Here is a 24,332-nt window from a genome sequence, read left to right on the forward strand (position 1 = left end):
AGTGTGAGTGAAGCGGCAAAAGTAATTTTGTTTTGTGTAGTCGGATTGGTGCCATTTTCCCTTCTTGAATTTTTAGTTTGTTTCTCTTTTATTGTTAATTCCAAAATATATAGGAAATTTTGTATTGGGCTATTTGGGAGAGTTGTGTAACGCGAGTTTTGAAACTTTACAATCTTCATCAAATAGAACCTACAATTGTAGAAAACTGGATGTAGTCCCGAGTTTGGGACGAACCAGTATTTTTTCGGTGTCTATTCTCTTTTCCTTTTTCTTAAATAGATATAATTTAGTTTCTGCAATTTATTTATATCTAATTATAAATTCCTAATAAGTGATATCAGAACATTTTGGTTCAAGAGTCATGGAATTATTAGAGCCCAGAGGTTTCAAGGGAATCATGAAATTTGATGGAAAAATTTTTGGGTATTGGAGGATGCAAGTTAAAGATTTGTTGACTTACGAGAAATTGCACAAAACATTAAAGGAGAGATCGAAAGAGATTTCAGATGAAGATTGGGAGAACCTGAATGAAAAAGCAATTGCAATCATCAGATGTGTTTATCAATGAATGTTGCTAATCTTGTAGCCGACGAGACTAATGTAGTGAAGCTGATGGATGCGCTTACAAACAGGTATGAGAAACCATCTACCTAAGGCTTATCTTTTTAAGAAGTATTTCAATATGCAAATGGTTGAGAATGCTTCTGTAAATTCCTATATTAATGAGGTTACCACTTTCATTAATCAGTTAAAATCTGTTAAAATAGAATTTATGATAAGATGTATGCTATTCTATTATTAATATCTTTACCTGATAATTGGGAGACCATGAAAACTATCGTGTCTAACTCAATAGGGGATAACACATTAAAATTTTCAGGGATTTGTGATTTAGCTATATCTAAAGAAATTCATAGGAAAGACAGTAGTAAAGAATCATATGTTCAACTTTAGTAGTGACTAAAGGTATAGGCAAGGTAGACTCTGAAAAATGATGGGTCGAGTAGTAATAATAAAAAATGGAAGAATAGGAATAAGGAGATAAAGTGTTTATACTGTCACAAGAAAGGTTACTTCAAAAACCAGTGTAGGAAATTAGAAGATGATCAGAAAAGAAAACATGAGGTAAATTTGATTGAAACTGAAGAAGTAACGATAAATCTGGTTGAAACTAATGAAGAAATAATTAGTGATGTCTATGTTTGTGTTGAGAGTTACACAAAAAGTAATAACCATTCATTTGAATGGAGGTGCAGTTTCTGTACATATAGCTTCAAATAGGAGTCTCTATTCACATCTTTCACATCATGACATCGTAGTCTATTGAGAATGGGGAATGGAAGAGTTTTTAAGATCACTGAGATTGAGAACATTAATCTAAAGACAGAGTTTGGATAAAAGTTAGTACTATGAGATGTCAGGCTTGTGCCTAGGATGAAGATAAATCTCATCTCTACTGGCAAGTTGGATGATAAGGGTTACAGTTGTGAGTTTGGTAGCCGCCAGTGTAAACTCAAATTAGGATCCCAAGTAGTGGCAATTGACCACAGAGATTCCACATTGTATAGTTTTCGGTTTAGTATTGCCAAAGGATTAGAGAGACGATGAATGCCAGTTAAAGTTGCAGATGGTAGCTGTAGAGGTATAATTGAGCCAACAACAATGATAGCCAGTGTTGATCAGTCAGATCAAGATCCATCAGTTCAGAAGCAATTGAGAAGTCCGAGAGAGAAAATTAATGGCTATCACGAACCCTTAATTGTCAGACAACCAAATGAATTGATGAAGTCGTAGAAACGAATAAGGGCATCAAAGTGGATGGTCAAAGCAGTTACTAAGGTCAAGAATAAAATCTCCAGCTTGACAGCAAGTTTGAAGGAAGGAGTCAAACCACTTGTAGAATGTGTCTTCTTCAAGAACAGGTGTTCAAGATTGAAGAAGATATTAGTTGGTACCACTTAGTTGAAGTGGGAGTACGTGACTGTCTTTTATGTCTGGGGGATAGTTCCATGTAGCTTGCCTATACCTCATGGCAAGAACATATGAGTTACAATTATTTTTTTTTTTATGGTTTCCTGTTTTGTTACTTTGTTGATTTTACAGGTTTTATGTTGAACCTTGGATTTTGCTAAGAAGATCGGAGATAACAATTGTAGGGGGAGCTTAGTCTTGAAGTTTGCCAAGATGATGAGTTTTGTTACAGTGAGAGACAAGATCGTTGTTTTGTCTCCAAGTGGAAGAATGTTGGGATTATAGAGACAAGCACTATCGAAGCACACATGATGGAATGAAAATATATAAATAACTATAATGAATGAGTTAATTAATTTTGACCGAAGTCAAAATTGAAAGGAAAAAGTTGTTGCTGTTAAAGTACCCAATTATGCTTGGCCCATATACATTTTAGATTATTGATAACCCATACATATAACATATATAAGTGTGTTTATGTGGGAATTTAGAGGCGGACAACAAATTGGTGGCCAAATTATTAAAAAAATAAAAACAAAAAAAGATGGGCGAAAAAAAAATGGTAGTGTGTGAGTGAAGTGGCAGAAGCAATTTTGTTTTGTGTAGTCCGGCTGGTGCCATTTTCCTTTCTTGAATTTTTGGTGTTTCTCTTTTATTGTTAATTTTAAAATATCGAGTTGTAGTATATGGAATCAAATAGTTCGTATTGGGCTATTTGAGAGAGTTTTGTAGTACAAGTTTTGAAACTGTATAATCTTCGTCGTAGAAGAACTTACAGTTGTAGAAGACTAGACTAGACTAGACGTAATCCTAAGTTTGGGGCGAACCAATATATTTTTTTATCTATTCTCTTTTTCTTTTGGTTAACTATTTTAGTAATATTATAATTGTTTATCTTTTCTGGTTCTAACTGACGGAAGTGGGTAATTTTAGATATAGTTTAGTTTATGCATTTTATATATATCTAATTATAAATTTCCGACATGAAGATGGTGCAGGTAATGAGTTTTAGGGTCTACTAATCTTCTTCTTCAAGTTTTTTTTGGGAAAAAAAAAAAAAAAACTCCTTGTTTGCATCCTAGGATGCGTAAGTAAAATCATTTCAAATTTAAGATTCAGGTTGAATAGAGAATGAGATGGGGAAGAAATGGAATAGTTTGTACAATTTTCTTTAAAAAATAAAATTGATCGGTTCGGTCCATCCGGTAGTTGGTCTATTGTTAGAAACCAAAAGAAAAAAAAAAAAGCCGATTAATTATTTTTCATTTTGAGCTGTTATTACATCCATTTTCCCCAAAATTTAAATCTATTTGATAAAAACTAATTTCTTGAGCTTGAATTGAACTGTAAGCCCTCAGAAAAGAGCGTCGTTTCATCTTCTTCTTCACCCTCACTCTCGACGCCTCTGCTACAAAGAAATGGCTTCCAGTTCCATCCCTCTCCTCAATCTCTCCGTCAAAACCGCCTTTAGAGCCGCTCTAATCCCTCACTCCTCCGCCATCAAATCCCGCCACCGTTCTTCTCTCCCTTTTCTCCCCTCTAAACCCGCAAAATCCACCGTCTTTCGCATGTCCTACAACCCTACTCCAGCCACCGACCGCGTCATCTCCGCCGTTGCCTACACTCTCCCCTTCTTCAACTCCCTCCAGTACGGCCGCTTCCTCTTCGCTCAGTACCCGGCCCTCGGCTTCGCCTTCGAGCCACTCCTCCCGATTCTAGGGCTTTATCGCTCGATCCCGCACGCAAGCTTCGTCGCGTTCTTCGCGCTTTACTTGGGCTTGGTCCGAAACCCTAGCTTCAGCCACTACGTGCGCTTCAATTCGATGCAAGCGGTGACTCTGGACGTGCTGCTGGTGGTTCCGTTGTTGATACAGAGGATTCTGAGTCCGGGTCGGGGCGGATTAGGGTTTCAGATAATGGTTTGGGGCCATAATGGATTGTTTGTTTTCAGTGTTTTGTGCTTTGTTTATAGTCTGGTTTCTTGCCTTCTGGGTCGAACCCCTCACTTGCCCATTGTTGCTGATGCTGCTGGCAGGCAGATTTAGCTTCAGGTTTGTTCTTCAACCTTTCCTCTTTCTTCCATTTTTGGAATTTTTGGATAGATGAGTTTATAAATTTTAGGGTTTTGATTTTGCTCTGAAATTAGTGAAGTTCTGATAGTTTTGGGAGAAATCTGAATCCAATGAATGTAGATTGGTCTATACCCTCTAGAAGATGTATGAGAGAGGAATTGGGGAAAGTGTATTTTGATTGTGCATTTTTTTGGTTATAAGAGTTCTTTGCAGCTATACTGAATAACTTTATGAAGCTTTTGTGCAAGGTAAACTTTAGATAATAAGATCATAAACAGATTTATAAGAATAGATCCATGAATAACTTTATACTATTAATTTGAATAATTATATTAAGAATAATATTTTAAAAATCACATTTTCTCTAAAATTATTTTTTTTTAATTTTTAATATCATATAATTATTTTAAAAAATCAAACAAAAAATACTTCAAAGACTTTTTAAATCTATTTTTTAAAATTTGGGGCCTAAAAATGTATTTTTGAAAAACTCATAGATCATATAGACATATTTTTGTAAATTTTGAGACTAAAAAGGTACATTTTTAAAATTAATGGATCAAATATACATATTCTTCCAAATTTGGAGACTAAAAAGGTAATTTTTTTAATTCTAATAATATAACCATAAATTCGTATCAGAGATTTCATTTTGCAAATAGGAAGATGATGGACATTGTGAATGTACAAGACCAAATGAGCAAAAGTTGATAGTTTATGGGCAAAAAAATATCCAAAATTAAAGTAATGGCAATTTCTTTACAAGAAGAGGGGAATTCAATCTTTTATACCATGTCATAATTAAGTGGAAATTTATGTCTGAGCTAGATTTGTCTCTAACAACTATGTAACACAAAATATTTATAGTTATCATCTCAATATGATCATATTGATCGTAAAATATTTTTTAGAGAACTCATTTTTATTTAAATATATTTTAAAAGTTATTTTGAGTGGTTGTAAATACTCAATTTTTTTAAAAAAATAAGCCAAATATATCCTAAATACATTGATCTTTTTAACTTTTATTTTTTACATATTTTCTTAGCATGGGTATGCTTAAATTTCTATTTTTACATTTCCATTTTTGTTTTGTCATAGGGGCTACTATGATGTGGCAATCAACTAATATTTGTATGATGGATTTGGGGATTGTTTACCGATGACCTAAATTTTGTGAAATTGAAAGGGTTTGAAGGGGAATAGGTTGCGAGAATATGATGTATATGAGAATTGTTTAATACTACCAAACTTATTATACTTCGACCATCTACAAGCAATTATAGTACAAACATTGTATATAACAATTATTTCCAAGCTTAAGAAGTAAACTAAATGGAAAATAATTATATAAGTTGTAAATTGTAATAACCCAAATGAATAAACCTCAAGATCAAAATATTGTTCTATAGATAATTATTTATTCTGTATTGTTTTTAAGTAGACTACATCGTTCGTCTCAATTTAGTAAAACTATTGGACATTGAATTTCAACTCAAATTTAGATCTAAAATAAAGAGAGTGTAGGAGAGCATTTTAAAGTGGAATGAGATACTCAAGATAAATAAACAAGTTGAACGGAGTTATTTAAATGTTTACCATTATTGTATTTAATGAAGTTCTTTTCCTCCTTTCTCTCATCTAATTAAAAAAAAATGTTGAGGTTCAAATGACATTGTCTAAGGAGTATAATTTAACTTGTAAAATAATCAATTATATGAAGTGGGGATGGTGGATAGTGAATCATGAAAAGTAATCATTTATTAAAAGTATAAGGACTAGAATTAAATATTTGATAATACAAATACTAAAATTGAGCAAATACTCAAACACAGACCAATATTACATTTTAACCAATGTTCTTAGATTTGAGGATACGTGAACTCTATAAGAAGATAAAATCTAAAAAATTTGAAATTCTCTATGGAATTACTAGTTTTTATTCAACTGTTATAATCAATAATTTTTTTTTTAAGTACAAAAGGGTGGGGAAATTCGAATCATTGATCTCATAGTCGTTAACACATCTCGAAAATCAGTTGAACTATACTTCTTTTGGCTTATAATCAATAATTCTACTAACTTAGATTTTTGTTGCGAAATATAAAATTACCGTCTATTTTTTGTACCAAAATTGTTACAATGGTCTCCCACAACTTTTAGTTTTTCTATGTTAGGATGATTATCAAGAAGTATAAATTAAATTGATTTTGTGTTCAAGAATTTTAGAGTTGAGAGATCAAATTAATTGATTTTTAAAATGGTAATATATATCTTATTCATTAACTTTCGTGATAGTTTTCCACACCTTCGGTAGTTCTTTTCAAAAGTACAAATTGGTTTTTTTTTTTAAAAAAAATGGACCATTATAAAAGATGAGAGATCAAAGTAATTGAATAATAATACGTTAACTTACCCACTAAACCATAAACTATTCTTGAATTTACACAACAAATTGAAAGGAAATGCTGTGGACCATAAATGGCCCTTAGCGATTAAACTCCAAACATGGAAGATACTTGCAAAAGAAAGAAGAAAGAAGAAAGAAAGAAAGAGAAATTCTTGAATGGCTTATAATCCCAAACAAACGATGGAGCACCACTCATCCCACGTCACTCTTTTGTAAAAGGGCCTTTAACGGCCTCAAACTTCCAACACAGAAACCAAGGCTGCAGAAAAGAAAAGGCAGTAACCGATATGCTGACCAGAACAGGCACAGCGGCTTCTCATTCACCCATTGTTGCTTCTTCCACAAATGCATCCAAATCCTTTCTCAATTTGAGCCGCAATACCCCCAGATTCTTGGGTTTCAAGCACTTTTCCCCTATTCTATCCGATTGTTCCTGTTCTGGGTACGTCAGTTTTGGATGGAATAGTAGCTACAACAGGAAGTTTAATAGGTCTAGAATGGACGGTTTTGCCGTTCGTGCTTCTGCTCAGCCACTTCAGAACGCTGATGAACTCATTGATTCAGTTGAGACTTTCATTTTCGACTGCGATGGTGAGTTCTTTTCTTTTCCCAGTTCTCCCCAGAGTTTTTTTTTTTCTTTTGCATCCAAAATATAGGACTCTTTTGATTTTTGTCAATGGATCGTTGCTTTTCTGGCTGGTTTTTTTTTTGGGGGGGGTTTTGTTCAATTATTGATGTAGTCGAATTGACTGAACATATCCGCTTAATTTTTGAGTTAAATGGTGATTCAACATGATATCAAATAAGAGGTTCTATGTTTGAACTTCTGCAATGTTATATTTCTTGTTGGGCGTTTCCGCTCACAAGTGAGTGGAAGTGTTAAATTATTGATATAATTAAGTTTACCATAACCTATCACTTTAAGCTTCTGGGTTCATTGATGGTTTAATCGATTTTTTGTTGTTTAAATGGGAGAAATTGAGTTTACTTGAGCGAAGAGGTCTTTGAGGACTTGGTGATCTAGTTTGTCAAGTTCATTGGTTGTAGATGATGTTTTTGAATAATATGGTTCATATTTTATAAATCACCTTTTTTTTAAGCATAATGTCTTGGAGATTATATGAAATTACAAGAGGTGGAGAGGATAGCTATGCTCCAAACCATGGAAGATTCACAAGAAACTCTTCCAATTTGTGTAACAGTCAACCACATTGTGGCAGCTATTTGAACGGAGAGAATATTTTACACCATGTAAGGTACAGAAAAAAAAATTCTTAGAATGTCTACATGGGTTTATACGTCATAAGAAGTTCAATAGTTTCTTTCCAACCAAAGATTCCAAAAGGAACAATCTAGTGAGTTGGAGAGTTGCAGCAGAGTCTCCTTGCTTTGTTGAAAGGGTTACCATTAAGTTCTGATTCTCGGTGTAGATTTTCGAGCGACACTTGCCACATGAATGAAACTTCATGTAGTCCCAAAATAATTAACAATTTCACAGTGGTTGAAGGTATGGTTCAGCTCCTGTTTGCTCATGATTGTTGGAGCTTCATTTTAGGATTAATCTTATGCATATTGGCCATGAACATTAATTATAGTTCGACTCAACTCCTAGGGGAAAATTTCACTTTCCTTGATATTTGGTGTGCCAAATATACTGAGCTTGGATAAAAGGGATTCCACTGTGAACAACTATGGGTTGACCATACCAAGTGGTCAATAAAACTGAATATAACTTATAAGTATTAAAGAGCTTAGAGAGAATAGGTTCAAACCATGGTGGCTACCAGGATTTAGTATTCTAAAAGGTTCTTTGACTACTAACTGAATGTAGTAGGGTGAGCCGGTGAAGCGGTCCGGACACTCATGGATGATCTGGCTCGTTTGAAAGGTTGATCATGTGAAGAAGATGGAAAAGGGCAGCTCATTCTCAAAGCCATAAATTTGTATAAGTTTTTGTGAGGAGAGGCTATTAACAACATTTTAATTAAAATTGTTTTGTAAGTACGTTAAAGGAAAATGTCTACCACAGTTACAGTGGTTCCACTTCCAATGTTGTTTTTCACATCACGAAAAGAATCAAGAATCTCATAGCCCCATTTGAATTTTTACTTAATGAAAGTTTGCATTCCCCTAGCTAATGTGCCACATTTGGAGAACTTTTCGTCAAATTTTTTAACAGTTTTGTATCTAGGATGGGAAATATACAAGAGAAAGTATTAGTTCAGACTCTGTTATATTATTTTTCTCCACTTATGGTTTTAAAGATTTCCAATGATTTAACTGCAGGGGTTATATGGAAAGGAGACAAGCTTATAGATGGAGTTCCAGAAACCCTGGATATGCTTCGATCAAAGGTATAAAACTAGATCTTCTAACCCACTTTTGGTAACTTATGGCCTTAAAAACAGTGGTGATGGGTACAAATTAATAGAAAAATTCATACATGAGTGAAAATGATGCACAATTTTGAAGTTTTCTTCAGTTGATGGATCATTTTGCCTTTTCTTTCTTCTATCTTTTATTATTTTTATTATTTATTATTTTTTTTAATTTCAGGGAAAGCGATTAGTTTTTGTTACCAACAATTCAACAAAGTCCAGGAAACAATATGGCAAAAAGTTTGAGACACTTGGTCTTAATGTCACTGAGGTCAGTGACTTAAAGTTCTCGAGTCGAATTCCATTTCAAATTGTAATCTAACTAAATTTAAATATTTCAGGAAGAAATTTTTGCATCATCTTTTGCTGCCGCTGCATATTTGAAGTCTATTGATTTCCCAAAGGAGAAGAAGGTACTTGCTTGCTTTGGCTATGTATCTCTTCTACTTGTCAAAAACGTAATAGTAGACAGCCAGAGATTCCTATTGACTAGTCATGAGCCAATTCTTTTTGACAAATAAACAAAATGCATATTTCATTAGTTTGATACTGTTTAGCTATCTATCATAATGGGCATCATCTTTCATCTATTAGCCAAGGGTTACTTCAAAACTAGAGGCTCACAGGGTGGAATTTATTTATTTATTTTTATTATTTTTAGAATATGAGACCATAGAAATAAGATAGAAATTTGAACCTATGACTTTTAAGGAGCGTAGAAATATCTTAACCATTGAGCTAAGCTTATTTTTACATTATCTAATCCATTGCATTTATTGCACTAACTTCCTATATCTCAAAGTTTTCAAGGTTCTTATGATTTTTCAAGTGAGTAGAAATTTCCATGGCAATGAAAAATTTTAGCCTGAACTTGTGACTTTGTGGTGTCAGATTTATGTGATTGGTGAGGATGGCATCTTGAAAGAACTTGAACTCGCTGGATATCAGTACCTTGGTGGACCGGTATATATGATGAAATTTATTAATTTTCACGAGCTATGAAATATCCTGCCCCCTCTATGCGGCCAGTTCTTATCTCGCAAGTCTGTGAAATGTGATGTGACTTTGATTAATAAATGCATATGTCAAACGTTTTTGGCAGTGATCACTGGACCTGATTCGTAATTGTTACGACATTGCTGTATTTCATCACATAAACCTTAAAAGTTTAATGTCATTTGTCAGGATGATTAGATGTGAAGTAAATAGAGTAAATATTTCATCTTCTTACAGGAGGATGGTGGGAAGAAGATAGAACTAAAGCCAGGCTTTCTGATGGAGCACGATGAGGATGTACATTTCTAATCTTGCTTGCTTTATATACAAATTGCTTATTTGGATTTCCTTTGGATAATCTCAAATAGGATTGAAGATGTAACTTTTCTTTGTTTCCTATAGGAAGAAAAAAAGAAAAAGAAAGCGTGTAACTTCTCTCAACTACTATCACTTATCAGAAATATTTCTAAGTTTTATTCTGAGCTGAAGAGCTCTAAGTAAAACTTTACTGAGCTAAAACAAATTTAAGCTATTGAGGAGGTCTTAGAGAGACTCTCTGAACTCTCCCTGCCACGGTCTTGATAGCCAAAAAATCACCGCCCCAATCCTGCCAATTACATATTGATATCCTGTGGAATACCCTTCTTTGCCACCTTTCTTATTCCTTTTGTTTATAAACCAAATAGTTAAACTAGATAGAAACATAGAAGATAGAAGAACTATCGTAACTAGTAATTCAAGGCACTTGGACCTTCCTCTTGCCTAAACCAACTAAACCGATGCTTACCTTTCTCTCCTCCTCATTCACTCTAACTATAGTGAATCCCTATGAACAAGTTCTTCAGCTAATTACTAACATACCCTTATTACCCTAATGATATTCCTAACTATCCAAATGCTGTTCCTATCACTTTCATACATTAATCTAGCTCAGGGCTTACTATATTCAATCAAGAATCTCCTCTTTCTCATTTTCGCTCCATAGTTGAATATTATCTAAACAAGTTTTTTTTCCATGAAGGTGGGAGCTGTTGTGGTTGGATTTGATCGATACTTTAACTATTACAAAGTGCAGTAAGTCTTGCCCTCTATTAAACATTACTCATTAACTCGGTTCTGTAGGTGACGATCACAACTTAATTCTAAAATAATTATTTTGTTTATTTCGTTCTTTTTTGAAAGGTGATGTGGTGAAATACTTTCTTTTAATTGTGTAGCCTATTTGTTTGCAACTATGTTGAGCTATATTCATAATGGTTTGTCATAAGAAACTTTTTGTAAACGTTCTTTTTTTGGCAATGAAGGTATGGAACACTCTGCATACGAGAAAATCCTGGCTGCCTCTTCATTGCAACTAATCGTGATGCTGTGACTCATCTGACAGATGCGCAAGAGTGGGCAGGTTTAGTTCTCTCCTGTTTTCTCTGGTTTCTAGTACCTATTTGTGGGAGTAGTAATTGATCATTACTTTTACTTGGTTAGGTTTTGTCGCGTATACAAATAAAGCCACGTATTAGTTAGATAAGGGGAAAATTATAGGTATATAAGTGAGAACAACTATCTCCAATAGCATCGACCTTTTGGAGTTCTAAAACAAAGTCATGAGGGTTTATGCCCAAAGTGGACAATATTATACGAATGTAGAGATAGGTAGAGGTTTTGTCGTCCTTAACAGGTTTCAATTTGTTTCCTTATGATTTACAACGAACCAATGACTTACCAGAATAAGGATTATGAGTTCCATTTTGTTGAAGTAGATCATTGTATTTGAAGCTGAAATCAGAAAGTTCTAAAAAAATTGATTTTTTTTCCTTATTTTTTCCCCTTGTTTTTATAGATTTTAATAACTTGTGTACATGGGGAATGCTCTTTAGCCTTTTTTTTTTTTTTTTTGTGTGTGTGCCACATACATCAGGTGGTGGTTCAATGGTTGGCGCTCTTTGCGGATCGACTCAACGTGAGCCATTAGTTGTTGGGAAGCCCTCAACTTTCATGATGGACTACTTAGCAAACAAGTAATGTTTATATGTTGCTGATCTGTTCAAAATTATGTAGATGTTAGATGCTTGATATATCTACGCAACTTTTCACATAAAAAGGTCTCATAATTGTCTAATGATATACAACAGAGTATCTGGTTAGTTTATGTACCTCTCGTAGGATGTGATTGGGAATGTCTTAAGAAGTGCTTTTATCCCTCTATGTCTATGTGGTTGGCGTAGCATAAGGATCAATGAAAATAGTAAAAGGCTTAGAGAAAATGAGTTCTAGTTATGGTGGCGACCTACTTTAGATTTTATACCTTAAGTGTTTTCTCGGCAATCAATTATAGCAGGATTAGATGTTGTCCTCTAAAAATAGTATAGGCTTCCCCAAGTTGATCTACACACTCAAGTAGATTACGAAAAATAAAAAAATCATAAATTTCTATGTAGGAACTTCATGCAAGATAGGTTTGTGCAAGTTGATCTAGACACTTGTGGATATCTAAAGAAAAAAAACATGTATTTCTGTGTAGGAACTTGATGCAGTCATACATGAACCTTACAAAAATGAATTATTGACACAATTACTACGAATGCACTGATGTGAAAGAGAATGCTATTATCACATACACATACCAAGAGTTGTGGAATAGTTGGTCATTGGCAATAAATTGCTGTATTATTCCAAATTCATATCAGCCTTACAAATTAGCATCTATAAAAGCCTGACACAATTTGAGTAAACAGTATTCTATTTCTTTAAAGATTATTATCACCTTCAAAATGTGTCTTATGGAATTTTTTTTCTTTAATCTATGAAGAAAGCTGTTGACTGTAGTTCAAGGTTGATGTCAAATCATGTATCAAATATGTGTATAACAAGGCATGCTAGAAAGGAAGAACAGAAGCCTAATTCAGGATAGTCTGGGCTGGAACATAGTTAGCAAGAATTTTCGGGTCGAACCAACACATTCAGGTGTAAGATAAATGTGTCATAGGATGTTTTTGGAAAGTTTCTTTGAGAGAGAGGGGAGTTCTAGAACTCACCTCATCTATATTTGTTTAACTAACGAAGTATCGGTGGTCATTCTTTGTTTTCTTAATGTCGAATATTGAATAGAAACAAGCTTGCTTCTCTGTTATCTTATATCCTTCTAAACAAATAATGTTATTCTCATGCCAATTATAGGTTTGGGATTCAGAAGTCACAAATCTGCATGGTTGGAGATAGATTAGATACTGATATTCTGTTTGGACAAAATGGTGGTTGCAAGACCCTTCTTGTTTTGTCAGGTAATAAATTTTCAGTTTTAAGTCTTCTTTTTCCTCTTGAAGTTTAGCATTTATTCTATTTTAGTCCCTAAACTTTTTTAGCATTATGAAATTTGTCATCACGAAAACTATTAAATATGACACATGTACATCCTTTTAAGGTTACATACAAACGATTTGGTGTTGGATTTTCTATTGAAATAAAGAGTTACTAGCAAGGACCAACATAAGTTTTTTTTATATAAAGTCTAAGAACTAAAATATAACATTTAGATTTTGAGAGACTAAAATATAAGGGTTTAATTTTATTTTTTTTTAATACAATTGGGGGTAGGGAGATTCGAACCAAAAATCTTTCGGTTATTAACCTACTTGTATATCAATTGAGCTATGCTCGGTTTGGCTAAAAAGTCAATTCTTGTTGCATGATAATAGAAAACTTTGATTTACTTTGGTTTGTTTCGTAGGTGTTACAAACTTGTCAACACTTCAAAGTCCCAACAACTCTATACAACCAGATTTCTACACCAACAAGATTTCAGATTTCCTCTCTCTCAAAGCTGCCACTGTATGAGATCACTCAGCATGTACAACAACTATTTGTTTTTTATCCTCAATTCTTGAAATGCAATGGTATATTATCACTATCAGGACTATATATGAATCCAGAATTATATATTGGTATGAATTTGTATTTTTATTTTTAAAGATTGATCATGAAAGGAAAAAAAAAATGAAAAAGAACAAATATTTTGGTTTAGAACTTCTTTAATAAGTATTCAAGTTTTCACTTTTATCCATGTTACATAAAATATTGGCTAAATATACAAGGTGTCTCTAATCTCTTGAAATTCTAAAATTTATCTTTAACGTATTGAAAAATTTAAATCAAGGTTATATAAAAAAATTTAAAAACTTCATTAACAAAAAAATTGATAAATCATTAAATTATTATTTTGAAGTTGGAACATATTTAGATTCATGAATATGTTACTAAGATGCTACTAGACATATGAAGTCTGTAACTGTTGGGATGTATGCCTTAAAACCTCGTAGTTAATATATTATTTGAAGTAATGGTTGATTATTTTATATATGTAATAATTCATTAAAGAAAGATTTAAGGTTATTTTATGAAACTTGAACAATATGTGGTAAACATATAAGTGGATTATGTTCAAATAATAATCTAAGTGGTTTGTAGTTTATAGATAAAGTTAGGTACCTTATCCTGGTGATATAACAGATACAACCGATTTTGTAATTGTTACAAGGGTTGTAAAGTGTTAAAAATGATTTTATCTTAATCGTTCATGTAGAGACATGCAAGTGAGAGTATCCTATACAAATAGTTTGTATAAGACTAGGCCGTGAAATGATTAATCTCTTTTTATAACAGCATTAATTGAAAAGATTAACATTTCATAAGATAACCATAGGTAACTCGGTCTCAATCCTAAGTAAGTTATAAACTCCTATCTATGAGGGCAGTTCTTTGATTTGTATGGGTGAGATTGGCCCAACTCGCCGACTCAATAGGTTTACTATTTTGAGATTTGTCCGAGTAGGGAATTGGAAACATAGCTACACTAGAGGAATTCACTTCTTCCTGTCTTTAGGGTAAATAGATGAATTACTCCTTTAAATGCTAACTCAGGGTCTTGAACAAATCCACCTTAAGTGTTGAAAGAGTCTCAACGTAGTGGGAGGGTTGCAAACCCACCTATTCGCTATATGGGTTTAACTGAAATCCTAGCTATGGTAGTTGATGGTAAGGTTGAGGATCCATTGTCTTACAAGAAGGCAATGGAGAATGTTGACCGAGATGAATGGATCAAAGCCATGAATCTCGAAATGGAGTCTATGTACTTCAATTCAATTTGGGATCTTGTAGATCAACTTGATGGGGTTAAACCTATAGATTGTAAATGAATCTACAAGAGGAAACGAGGTACTGATGGGAATGTGCAAACATTCAAGGCTAGACTGGTGGCAAAGGGTTATATCTAGGTAGAGGGAGTCGACTATGAAGAGACTTTCTCGCCTCTTGCCATGCTGAAATCTATCCGCATCCTCCTATCTATTGCCTCATACTATGACTATGAGATATGACAAATGGATGTCAAGACTGCTTTTCTGAATGACAATCTTGAGGAGACCATTTATATGGTGCAACCCGAGGGATTCATAGTCTAAGGTCAAGAGCAAAAGGTTTGCAAGCTGAATCGGTTCATTTATGCACTGAAAAAAGCATCTCGATCTTGGAATATAAGGTTTGATCAGAATGTTGATGAGCTTTGTGTCTACAAAAAGATCATCAACAGTTCAGTAGTTTTTCTAGTGTTATATGTAGATGATATCCTACTCATTGGGAATGACGTAAACCTACTGACTTCAGTTAAGAACTAGCTTGCAACCCAATTCCAAATGAAAGATTTGGGAGAGGCTCGGTTTGTTCTTGGGATTTAGATCTTTCAGGATCGAAAGAACAAAATTCTAACACTATTTCAGGCATCGTACATTGACAAGATGTTGATCAAGTACTCGATGCAAAACTCCAAGAGGGGCATTTTTCCTTTCAGGCACGAAGTTACATTGTCTAAGGAATAGTGCCCTCAGGAGGTTGAGGAAATGAGATGGGTTCTCTATGCATCTGTCGTAGGCAGTTTGATGTATGTGATGTTATGTACTAGACCTGACATCTGCTACGTCGTAGGAATAGTCAGTAGATATCACTCTAATCCAAGATATGATCATTGGACAACCGTTAAGAATATCCTCAAGTATCTTCGGAGAACGAAATACTACATGCTTGTGTATGGTTCTAAGGATTTGATCCTTACAGGATACACGGACTCTGATTTTCAGACTGATAGGAATTCTCGAAAATCCACTTCAGGATCAGTGTTCACTCTTAACGGAGGGGCTGTAGTATGGTGAAGCACCAAGCAATGGTGCATCGCGGACTCCACCATGGAGGCCGAGTATGTAGTGGCTTGTGAAGCTGCTAAGGAGGCCGTTTGACTCAAGAAATTCCTGACTGATCAGGAAGTTGTTCCAGACATGTCTAGACCCATCACTCTTTATTATGATAATGGTGGTGCTGTGGCGAATTCACGTGAGCCTCAGAGTCATAAACGCGGCAAGCACATTGAGTGAAAATACCATCTCATCCAAGAGATTGTGCATCGAGGGGACGTGGTTGTCACGAAGATAGCTTCAAAGCACAATGTTGTTGATTCGTTTACGAAGGCCCTCACGGCTATAGTGTTTGAGGGTCACCTGCAGAGTATGAGTCGATAGGACATACCACAGCTGGACTAGGGCAAGTGGGAGATCTTGTACTGGGCTTGTTTGTGCCCTAGTTTATTGTTTTGTGTACTTGTAATTTGATTATCTTGTACACCCCACTAGCTTTAGGACAAGTGGGAGATTATTGGGGTTGATGCCTTAAATCTCATAGGGTCCTATAGTTTGTAAACACTTGTATGAACAAACATTCTGTAATTAATAATATATAATATTTTATTCACTTCTGTCTATGAAATATATGATATTTTAGTTGCATTAACCACAAACCAATAAAATAAGATCCATGGTTATCGTTGTAACTTAAACATGTATGTGGAGACATACAACTGGATCGTGTTTAAGTGATAACCTAAATGGTCTGTAGTATATGGATAAGGTCGGGTACCTTATCCTAGTGACACTACGAGTATGGTCCACTTTGTAGGTGTTACAAATGTTGTAAAGTACTACAAATGATTTGATCTTGATCATTCATGTATTAGACATGCAAGCGGGGATATTCCATACAAAGGAGTTTGTATAAGATCAAACCACGAAATGTTTAGTCTCGTTATATAACGACGTTCATAATTGAGACTTTCATTTCACTAAGATGACCATAGGTAATATGACCTTAATCCTGAGTGAGTTGTGAACTCCTGCCTATGAGGGCGGTCCTTTGATTTGCATGGGTGAGAGTGGCCAGATTGTCGACTCAACAAGCCTATCATTTTGGGGTTTTGTCTGATTGAGGAGCTAGAAACTCAGCTACACAAGATGGAATTCACTATTTCCCCGAAGGAGGGGTAAGTAGATAAATTGCTCCCTTAAAGGTTGATTCTGGGTCTTGAACAATGTGGTGCCACACCCTCTCTTGGCCCCAGAGGGGTTTAGTCATAGTGGGACTATGATCTATTGTTCATTAGAGGGATCAGTGGTATTTAAGGAGTTAGATGTAACTACAGGGACAAAACGATAATTTGGTCCAGCTATACTTACAAGCGATTTGTGAAGGGTTATCGTACTGATTGGTTATATCCAATGGACACAAATATATTTGTAGTACGAAGAGTGCAGTTGTCGGTCTTTAGTGGAGTGTTTGACAATTAATGGATGGTGGATAATGTGATTAAAGAGTTTAATCAGTTATTCACGTACCGTTGGAACTTCAAGCTACATGTTCATAAGGTCCCCTTGGTAGCTTAATGGATTTAAGTTGAGAATCAGTTTTTTTGTTCATTTGAAATGTTCAAATTAATAAGAGAGAATTTAATTATATATGATATAATTGATATAATGTAATTAATACATTATTGTTTAATTGGAGGAACAAAAATTTGAATATAATTCAAATATATTTTCTATGAATAAGATTCATAGTTGTTAAATTTAATATAAATATGATTTATATTAAATGCCATAAAATGGAAAAAAAAAACTATGGTTTATATATTGTATATGATGCAATATTAAAACTATAGGTTATAAATATAATATGATAAGTTAGTTATCATATTTATTTATAATTATTAATTATTTTATTATTAAATTCTTTTTCTCCATAACCACCCTTAGTAGGTAGTTATTTAGTTTTATGGAAAATTGGGATAAATGAAAATTGTTTTTATTATTCCGGAAATAAGTGAACGAGTGAAAAGGCGTTAGTAATCGAGTTACTATACGATCACTTGAGAGACTAAATGATTGAGTAGGAAGTCTATGCGATAGACTAGTTCGTCTACACAATAGTGTTGTTTACTACACAATCGTCTTCCTCCTAAACTCTAATCTTCCCCTCTAACCAAAATTAGCCAGAGTCCACGACTTCTGGATTCTCACATCGAGAATACCAAGATATCCAAGTGGCAGTGTCCTATTTGGTTCGAGGATCGAATTGTTGTTTACTGCTTGTTCGAGAGGAGTGTTCGTGACTTGTTCGAAGCGTTCGTGAACGAGTTCGTTTGAGGGATTACTTGAAGAAGGGTTCTTCAAAGGTATAATCTCTAATCCTTTGTTTTTATTTCCAAAGCATGTTGTAATTTAAGTTTGATGCATAATCTGTTCTGTATGACTGTAAATGTATGTGTTCAATCACAATGGGATATGGACGATCCGCTTCCGCTCAAAGGTCCTCTGTAAACGGAGTTCCTTCACCACTAGCTTTAGGTCAAGTGGAAGATTATTGGGATTGATGTCCTAAATCTCATAGGGTTCTATAGTTTGTAATTGTAATGTACAAACATCTTATTTTTTTAATAAAATATATGATGCTTTATTTCAATTTGAGTAGCATTAACCATAAACCAATAAACTAAGATCCAAGGTTATTTTGTAGCTTAAACATGTATGCAGATACATACGGGTGGATCATGTTTAAGCGATAATCTAAATGGTCTGTAGTAGATGGATAAGGTTGGATACCTTATCCTACTAACACTACGAGTATGGCCCGCTTTGTAGATGTTACAATTATTGTAAAGTGCTACAAATGATCTGATCCTGATCATTCATGTGGAGACATGTGAGCGGGAATATTTTATACAAAAGAGTTTGTATAAGACCAAACCAAGAAATGTTTAGTCTCATTATTTAACACCGTTCATAATAGAGATTTACATTTCACCATGATGACCATAGATAACATAACCTGAATCTTGAGTGAGTTGTGAACTCCTTCCCATGAAAGCAGTCCTTTGATTTGTATGGGTGAGAGTGGTCAGATCGCCGACTCAATAAGCCTACCATTTTGGGGATTCGTAAGATTGGAGAGCTGGGAACACAACTATACAAAAAGGAATTCACTCCTTCCCCAACATCTGGGTAAGTATATAAATGACTCCCTTAAGGGCTTATTCCGAGGCTTGAACAAAGTGGCGTCACACCTTCTCCTGGCCCAAGAGGGGTTTGATCATAGTTGGACTATGATTTATTGTTCATTAGAGGGATCAATGGTACTTAAGAAGTTAGATGTGACTATAGGGGTAAAACAGTAATTTTGTCCCAACTGTACTTACGAGAAATTTGTGAAGGATCATCGTATTATTGACTGGTTATATCCAATGGACACAAAACAATATATGTAGTTCGAAGAGTGCAATTTTCAGTCTTTAGTGGAGTGTCTGATAGTTAATGAATGGTGAATAATTAATTAAACTTTTAATTAAAGGAGTTTAATTAATTATTCACGTACCGTTACAGCTTCAAGCTATAGGTCTAGAGGTCCCCTCGGTAGCTCAACGAGAACAAAGGAGAATCATTTTTTGGATTAATTTGAATTGTTCAAATTAATTGAGGGAATTAATTATATGTTATATAATAAATTTATTTTTAATTACTATAATATATTTGATAGATTATAATATAATGTATACTTGAGAAGCAATAAATATTTGAATATGATTCAAATATTAATTATATGAACTGGATTCATATGATTAAAATTTAATATAAATGGGATTTATATTAAAAGTCATTGGTAAGAGAGAATTAAAACTATAGGTTATAATGTATTTGATACAATATAAAAACTATAGATTATATGTTATATTTGGTATAACATATAGTTTAATATATATTATATGATAAAGTAGTTATCATATATATATATTAAATGTTTTATTAAATAAATCAATTAATTTAATTTAATTTATTAATTTATTTAGAAAACTAATTTTGGGAGGGAGTGGTAACTCCTTCCCTTCTTTTTGCTCTCTCAGGCGTGTGAGTGAATGAGTAGGCTCCCAATTCTCTGCAAAGTGTGAAAACAGAAAAAAGATACAAAGTTCTTCCCTCTCTACAGAAAAGTTATGTGAGTTTTTTCTTCTCCTTATCTCCTCTCTCAAAATTCTTCCCTCTCTACCAAAATAATCGGAGCCCACAACTCCTGGGTTCTCCCAGAGAATACTGAGGTTTCCTTCGCGGTAGTGTCCAATTGGAGATCGAGGGATTTTCCGGTGAAAATTAGGTCTTCAAAAGTAAGGGTTCTTGAACCCAATTTTATTTTTATGTAATTTCAAACATGCTGTGAACTTTGATTAATTGCATAATTTTCTTATGTTCTTGCTGTAAAATTATGATTTCTTATATTTTGGGTTTGGGTCCGATCCCATGTTCCGCTTAAGGACCTTCAATGACTAAAGTGGCACATACCAGGGGGTAGCGACTGTTTATTAAAAACACAGGACTCTGCTAAGTGGTAACACAATGTATAGAGTCTGACACCCCTACAATAACAATAGGATGTAGGATGATTTAACTAAACTTAATCCTACTAAGTTATCATGAACTTCTACTTCTATCAACGTTTCTTTCATTTTATGATTGATGTAATACAATCACAAATAATCTAAATAAACATAATGACAATAAAGAAACCACACGTGACACGACAAGAAAACAAGTTTGTTAGAGAGGTTTATTTGGTTTACTTTTTTTAGTATTGCATTATTGAGTCTAGTCCACTAAATTTGGCCATTCAACACACAAACATATGAAAAAGAAAAGAATGGGAAGAAAAATGACAAGTTTAGGGTACCAAAATTCAACAAAATCCTACCATAGAAAGTAAAAAGGCATCAACTTTAGGCCAATTAAAATGCAAATGGACCCTATTTAGCTTTCCCCCCTCCACCAATCATGTGCAATCCTTTTTGTTTTTCTCAATTCTTAGATCCTTTTGGGTTTATATCCAAAAAGAAAGGTTAGAAACAACCCATATTATCACCAATTAAATGTAGTCATCTTTGGATATTTGTTTGGTCAAATATGAGCCTTTTTCCCAAAAGAAAAAAAAAAGTAATAATTTATTAACAAATAATTGTATGGCTTTTCTTTTTTTCTTTTCTTGATCCTATTAGGTTAATGGATGTGTTGTGTTGTTTTTATTTGCTTGTTTGTTTTTGGTATTTTATTTTAGGGATTTATAATTTTTTTTTTTTAGACAATATGTGGGGTGGGAGAATCAAACTTCTTACTTTGAGGTTACCTCTAACTTTTCGAGGTTGATAGTACAAACAATATGCTAATTGAAAATATATTGTTTTTTCTCTTGGAGGAAAAATGATTTCTATGAGGGTTTAATCTCTAATTACCCAAGTTAAGATTTTCCTACCTACCTAAAATATTCTAAAATTATTAATGTAAATTTTATCATTATTGAAAATATATTGTTGTTTTCTTGGAGGAAAAATGATTTCTAAGGGAGTTTAATCTCTAACTATCCGAGTTAATGTTTTCCCACCTACCTAAGATATTCTAAAATTATTAAAATAAATTTTGTCATTATTGAAACCACTTCAAAACACACTTATAATTACTTGTTGAAATTAATTTAATATTTAATTTATATTTTTAAATATAATTTTTATATCATGGACTTTAAACTTTAATAATTAAAAAGCATATTTTAAAGGGATTTTGAAAATGAAAAAAAATTAGATCACTCTCAAAGCATTTCAGTTTTGTTTTTTCCATTCCTAGTTCATTGAATGTTTTTAAAATTATAATGTTTGCTGTAGTCCTTAACCTATTGTGTTATTTTATTTAGTTCATAAAAGTTTAAATGTTTATTAATCTAATTGTGTTTTTATATATTTAAAAAAACTATGGTGTGTTTGAAACAACTCATTATAAAATAAATTAAAGAAAATCATTTTTTCAACTTCGTTGGTTTCTAAAGTATATTTGGAGTAGCTTTTGAGATTAAATTCCTAAGAACTCGTTTGATAAAGTTTCTATTTTCTGTTTTTCGTTTGATAATCATTTTTGTTTCTTGTTCCTAAAATTTGAGAGACGTTTCTAAAAATTAAGCCAAAATTGAGGAACCGTAAAAAGTAGTTTCTCCACTCCATTTCTATTTATTTAAAGTTATTCCAAAAATGTAATAAAGTGGAGACTTCGTAATTAGTGAGGAAGCATGTCCATATCACTTTTCAACTTCATAGTTTTAGGATCAACTTTTTTTATTTTTTTTTATTTTTTTATTTTTCTTTTCTCTCTATATTTTTTAATTTTTTTATAATTATTTTTTTATTTATATTTATTTTCTGCTTTCTTTCTTTCTTTTATAATTCTATTTCTCTATTTTTTTTATTTCTTTTATAATTATTTATTTCTTTTATAATTATTTATTTTCTTCTTTCTTTCTTTTGTATTTTCTATTTCTCTACCTTTTTTTTATATTTCCTTTATAATTATTTCTTTCTTTTATTTATAATTATTTTCTTTTTTATTTTTTTTATATCTATAAGTTAATTTAATTTTGAATTTTGAATTTTCAAATATTTTGATTTTCAAATTTCAAATTTTCAATAGGGTTGTTTTCAAATATAGAAAAATGAACCAAAATATATACAAATATAGCAATTTTAATTTTGAATACAAGAAACGAGAAGCAAGAAATAGTTATCAAACAAGTTTATGTTCTTGTTTTTTTTCAAGAAATATGAAACAGAAAACAGGAATGGTTATCAAACATATTCCTATTTCTTATTCCCAAAAAAGAGGAAATAAGAAACAGGAAACTGAAACGTTATGAAACGGGCCCTAAAAAACTCATTTCTTCTAACTAATAAAATTCATATAGTATCGCTACTCTATAATACTTTTTATATTTAAGTTTGAAATATAACGAACTTATTTTCTTCATTGTACAACTAACTTTTTAAAAAAGTCTAGTTGCTAATAATTATTCTAGAAGCTATAATAATCTCATACTGATCCTATAACTATTTTAGATATACAGTGTCGTTATTATTAGTAGTAGTAGTAGTACTTGATTAATATAGATAAACAATGTGGTTTTAATGGTACTAGTTGGATAACACGTGCAATGCACGTGGCTTAAAATATTTATAGGTTAGTTTTTATGATAATTTTAAATTTTGATTGAATTTATTTTTTATTGAGTTTAATCCGTAAATGTTTATTATGAAATTAAGTAATTAAAGAAAATAATATCTAAAACTATGTATTTATTGTTTTAAGTTAATTTTACAATATAAATGACATGTGTTGGACGTGGTCGAAAACCTTTTTAGACATAATTTTTAAGGAGAAAATAAGATTTTTGAATAAATATACTTATAAATAAGTTTAGATTTTAAATATTTGACATGAAATTTAAATAGTTGTTTTTAAATGTATAAAAATGAACCAAAATATTTATAAATATAGCAAAATTTCACTGTCTATCTGCGGTAGATCACGATAAACTTGACAGACTATTATCTATGTCTACCCGTGTCATGATAGACATAGATAATAGTCTATCGTGGTTTATCACGATTTATCTGTGAAAAATTTTAAAAGTACTATCGTGGTGATATTTTACCATTATTTGTAAATATTTTTAACAAATTTGTCATTTAAATAATTTTTCAAATTTTAAAAGTATAGAAAGATATAAAAACTAGAAAAGTATATGGATATTTAAAGTACATATGATCTAATTAGAATAAAATTTTAAATTTGGAGATAACAATGCTATCTATAAACTAATGGATTCGCAAAACTATATTCTGACCTAGTTCAATATTTACTTACAAATAATGAAAACCTCTAATTTCCATTTTTCTTACATATTGAAAATGAAATTGGGTTAAAGAAAAACAAAATGATTAGTAATTTATTTATTCTATAAATGTTGTGTATATTTCAATAAAATGGTATGCATGAGTTCAAAATTAGAAAATTAATATTAATGATTTGCATCACATTTCTTATAATTATTCGCATCTTTCTTAAGTATAATGGTTGAATTCTTAGTCAAATTTCAAAAACAAAAACTATTTTTTTTAGTTCTTAAAATTTGGCTTAGTTTTTTTTAAATCATTAATGAAAAGTAAATAATAAAAAAGAGATAGAAATAGTATCCATAAACTCAATTTTAAAAAACAAAATAGATATCAAACGGGTCTAAAAAATCAGAAAGAAAAAAAAAACAAATAGCACAAACAAA

General features: G+C 32.4%; 2 protein-coding genes across 2 annotated transcripts; both read left to right on the plus strand.

Annotated features, from left to right (window-relative positions):
* The first annotated feature begins 3,177 nt into the window (after window positions 1-3,177).
* Window positions 3,178-5,397, plus strand: TIC20-II (chloroplast import component Tic20-II). Its single transcript, XM_039023409.2, has 2 exons — window positions 3,178-4,022; window positions 5,145-5,397. Exon 1 carries the CDS (start codon window positions 3,390-3,392, stop codon window positions 4,014-4,016), a length of 627 nt encoding a protein of 208 aa, XP_038879337.1. The 5' UTR covers window positions 3,178-3,389; the 3' UTR covers window positions 4,017-4,022; window positions 5,145-5,397.
* A 1,129-nt stretch (window positions 5,398-6,526) lies between these two features.
* LOC120071250 (phosphoglycolate phosphatase 1A, chloroplastic-like) lies at window positions 6,527-13,844 on the plus strand. The gene is made up of 11 exons (XM_039023408.2): window positions 6,527-7,044; window positions 8,740-8,807; window positions 9,010-9,102; window positions 9,173-9,244; window positions 9,723-9,794; window positions 10,065-10,124; window positions 10,849-10,901; window positions 11,132-11,229; window positions 11,743-11,842; window positions 13,002-13,105; window positions 13,552-13,844. The coding sequence occupies exons 1-11, from the start codon at window positions 6,741-6,743 to the stop codon at window positions 13,656-13,658; spliced, it is 1,131 nt and encodes a 376-aa protein (XP_038879336.1). The 5' UTR covers window positions 6,527-6,740; the 3' UTR covers window positions 13,659-13,844.
* Window positions 13,845-24,332: the final 10,488 nt, after the last annotated feature.

Source organism: Benincasa hispida, chromosome 2, assembly GCF_027475165.1.
Source record: "Benincasa hispida cultivar pf3 chromosome 2, pf3_genome.v1.1, whole genome shotgun sequence".
In the NCBI taxonomy this organism is placed as follows: Eukaryota; Viridiplantae; Streptophyta; class Magnoliopsida; order Cucurbitales; family Cucurbitaceae; genus Benincasa; species Benincasa hispida.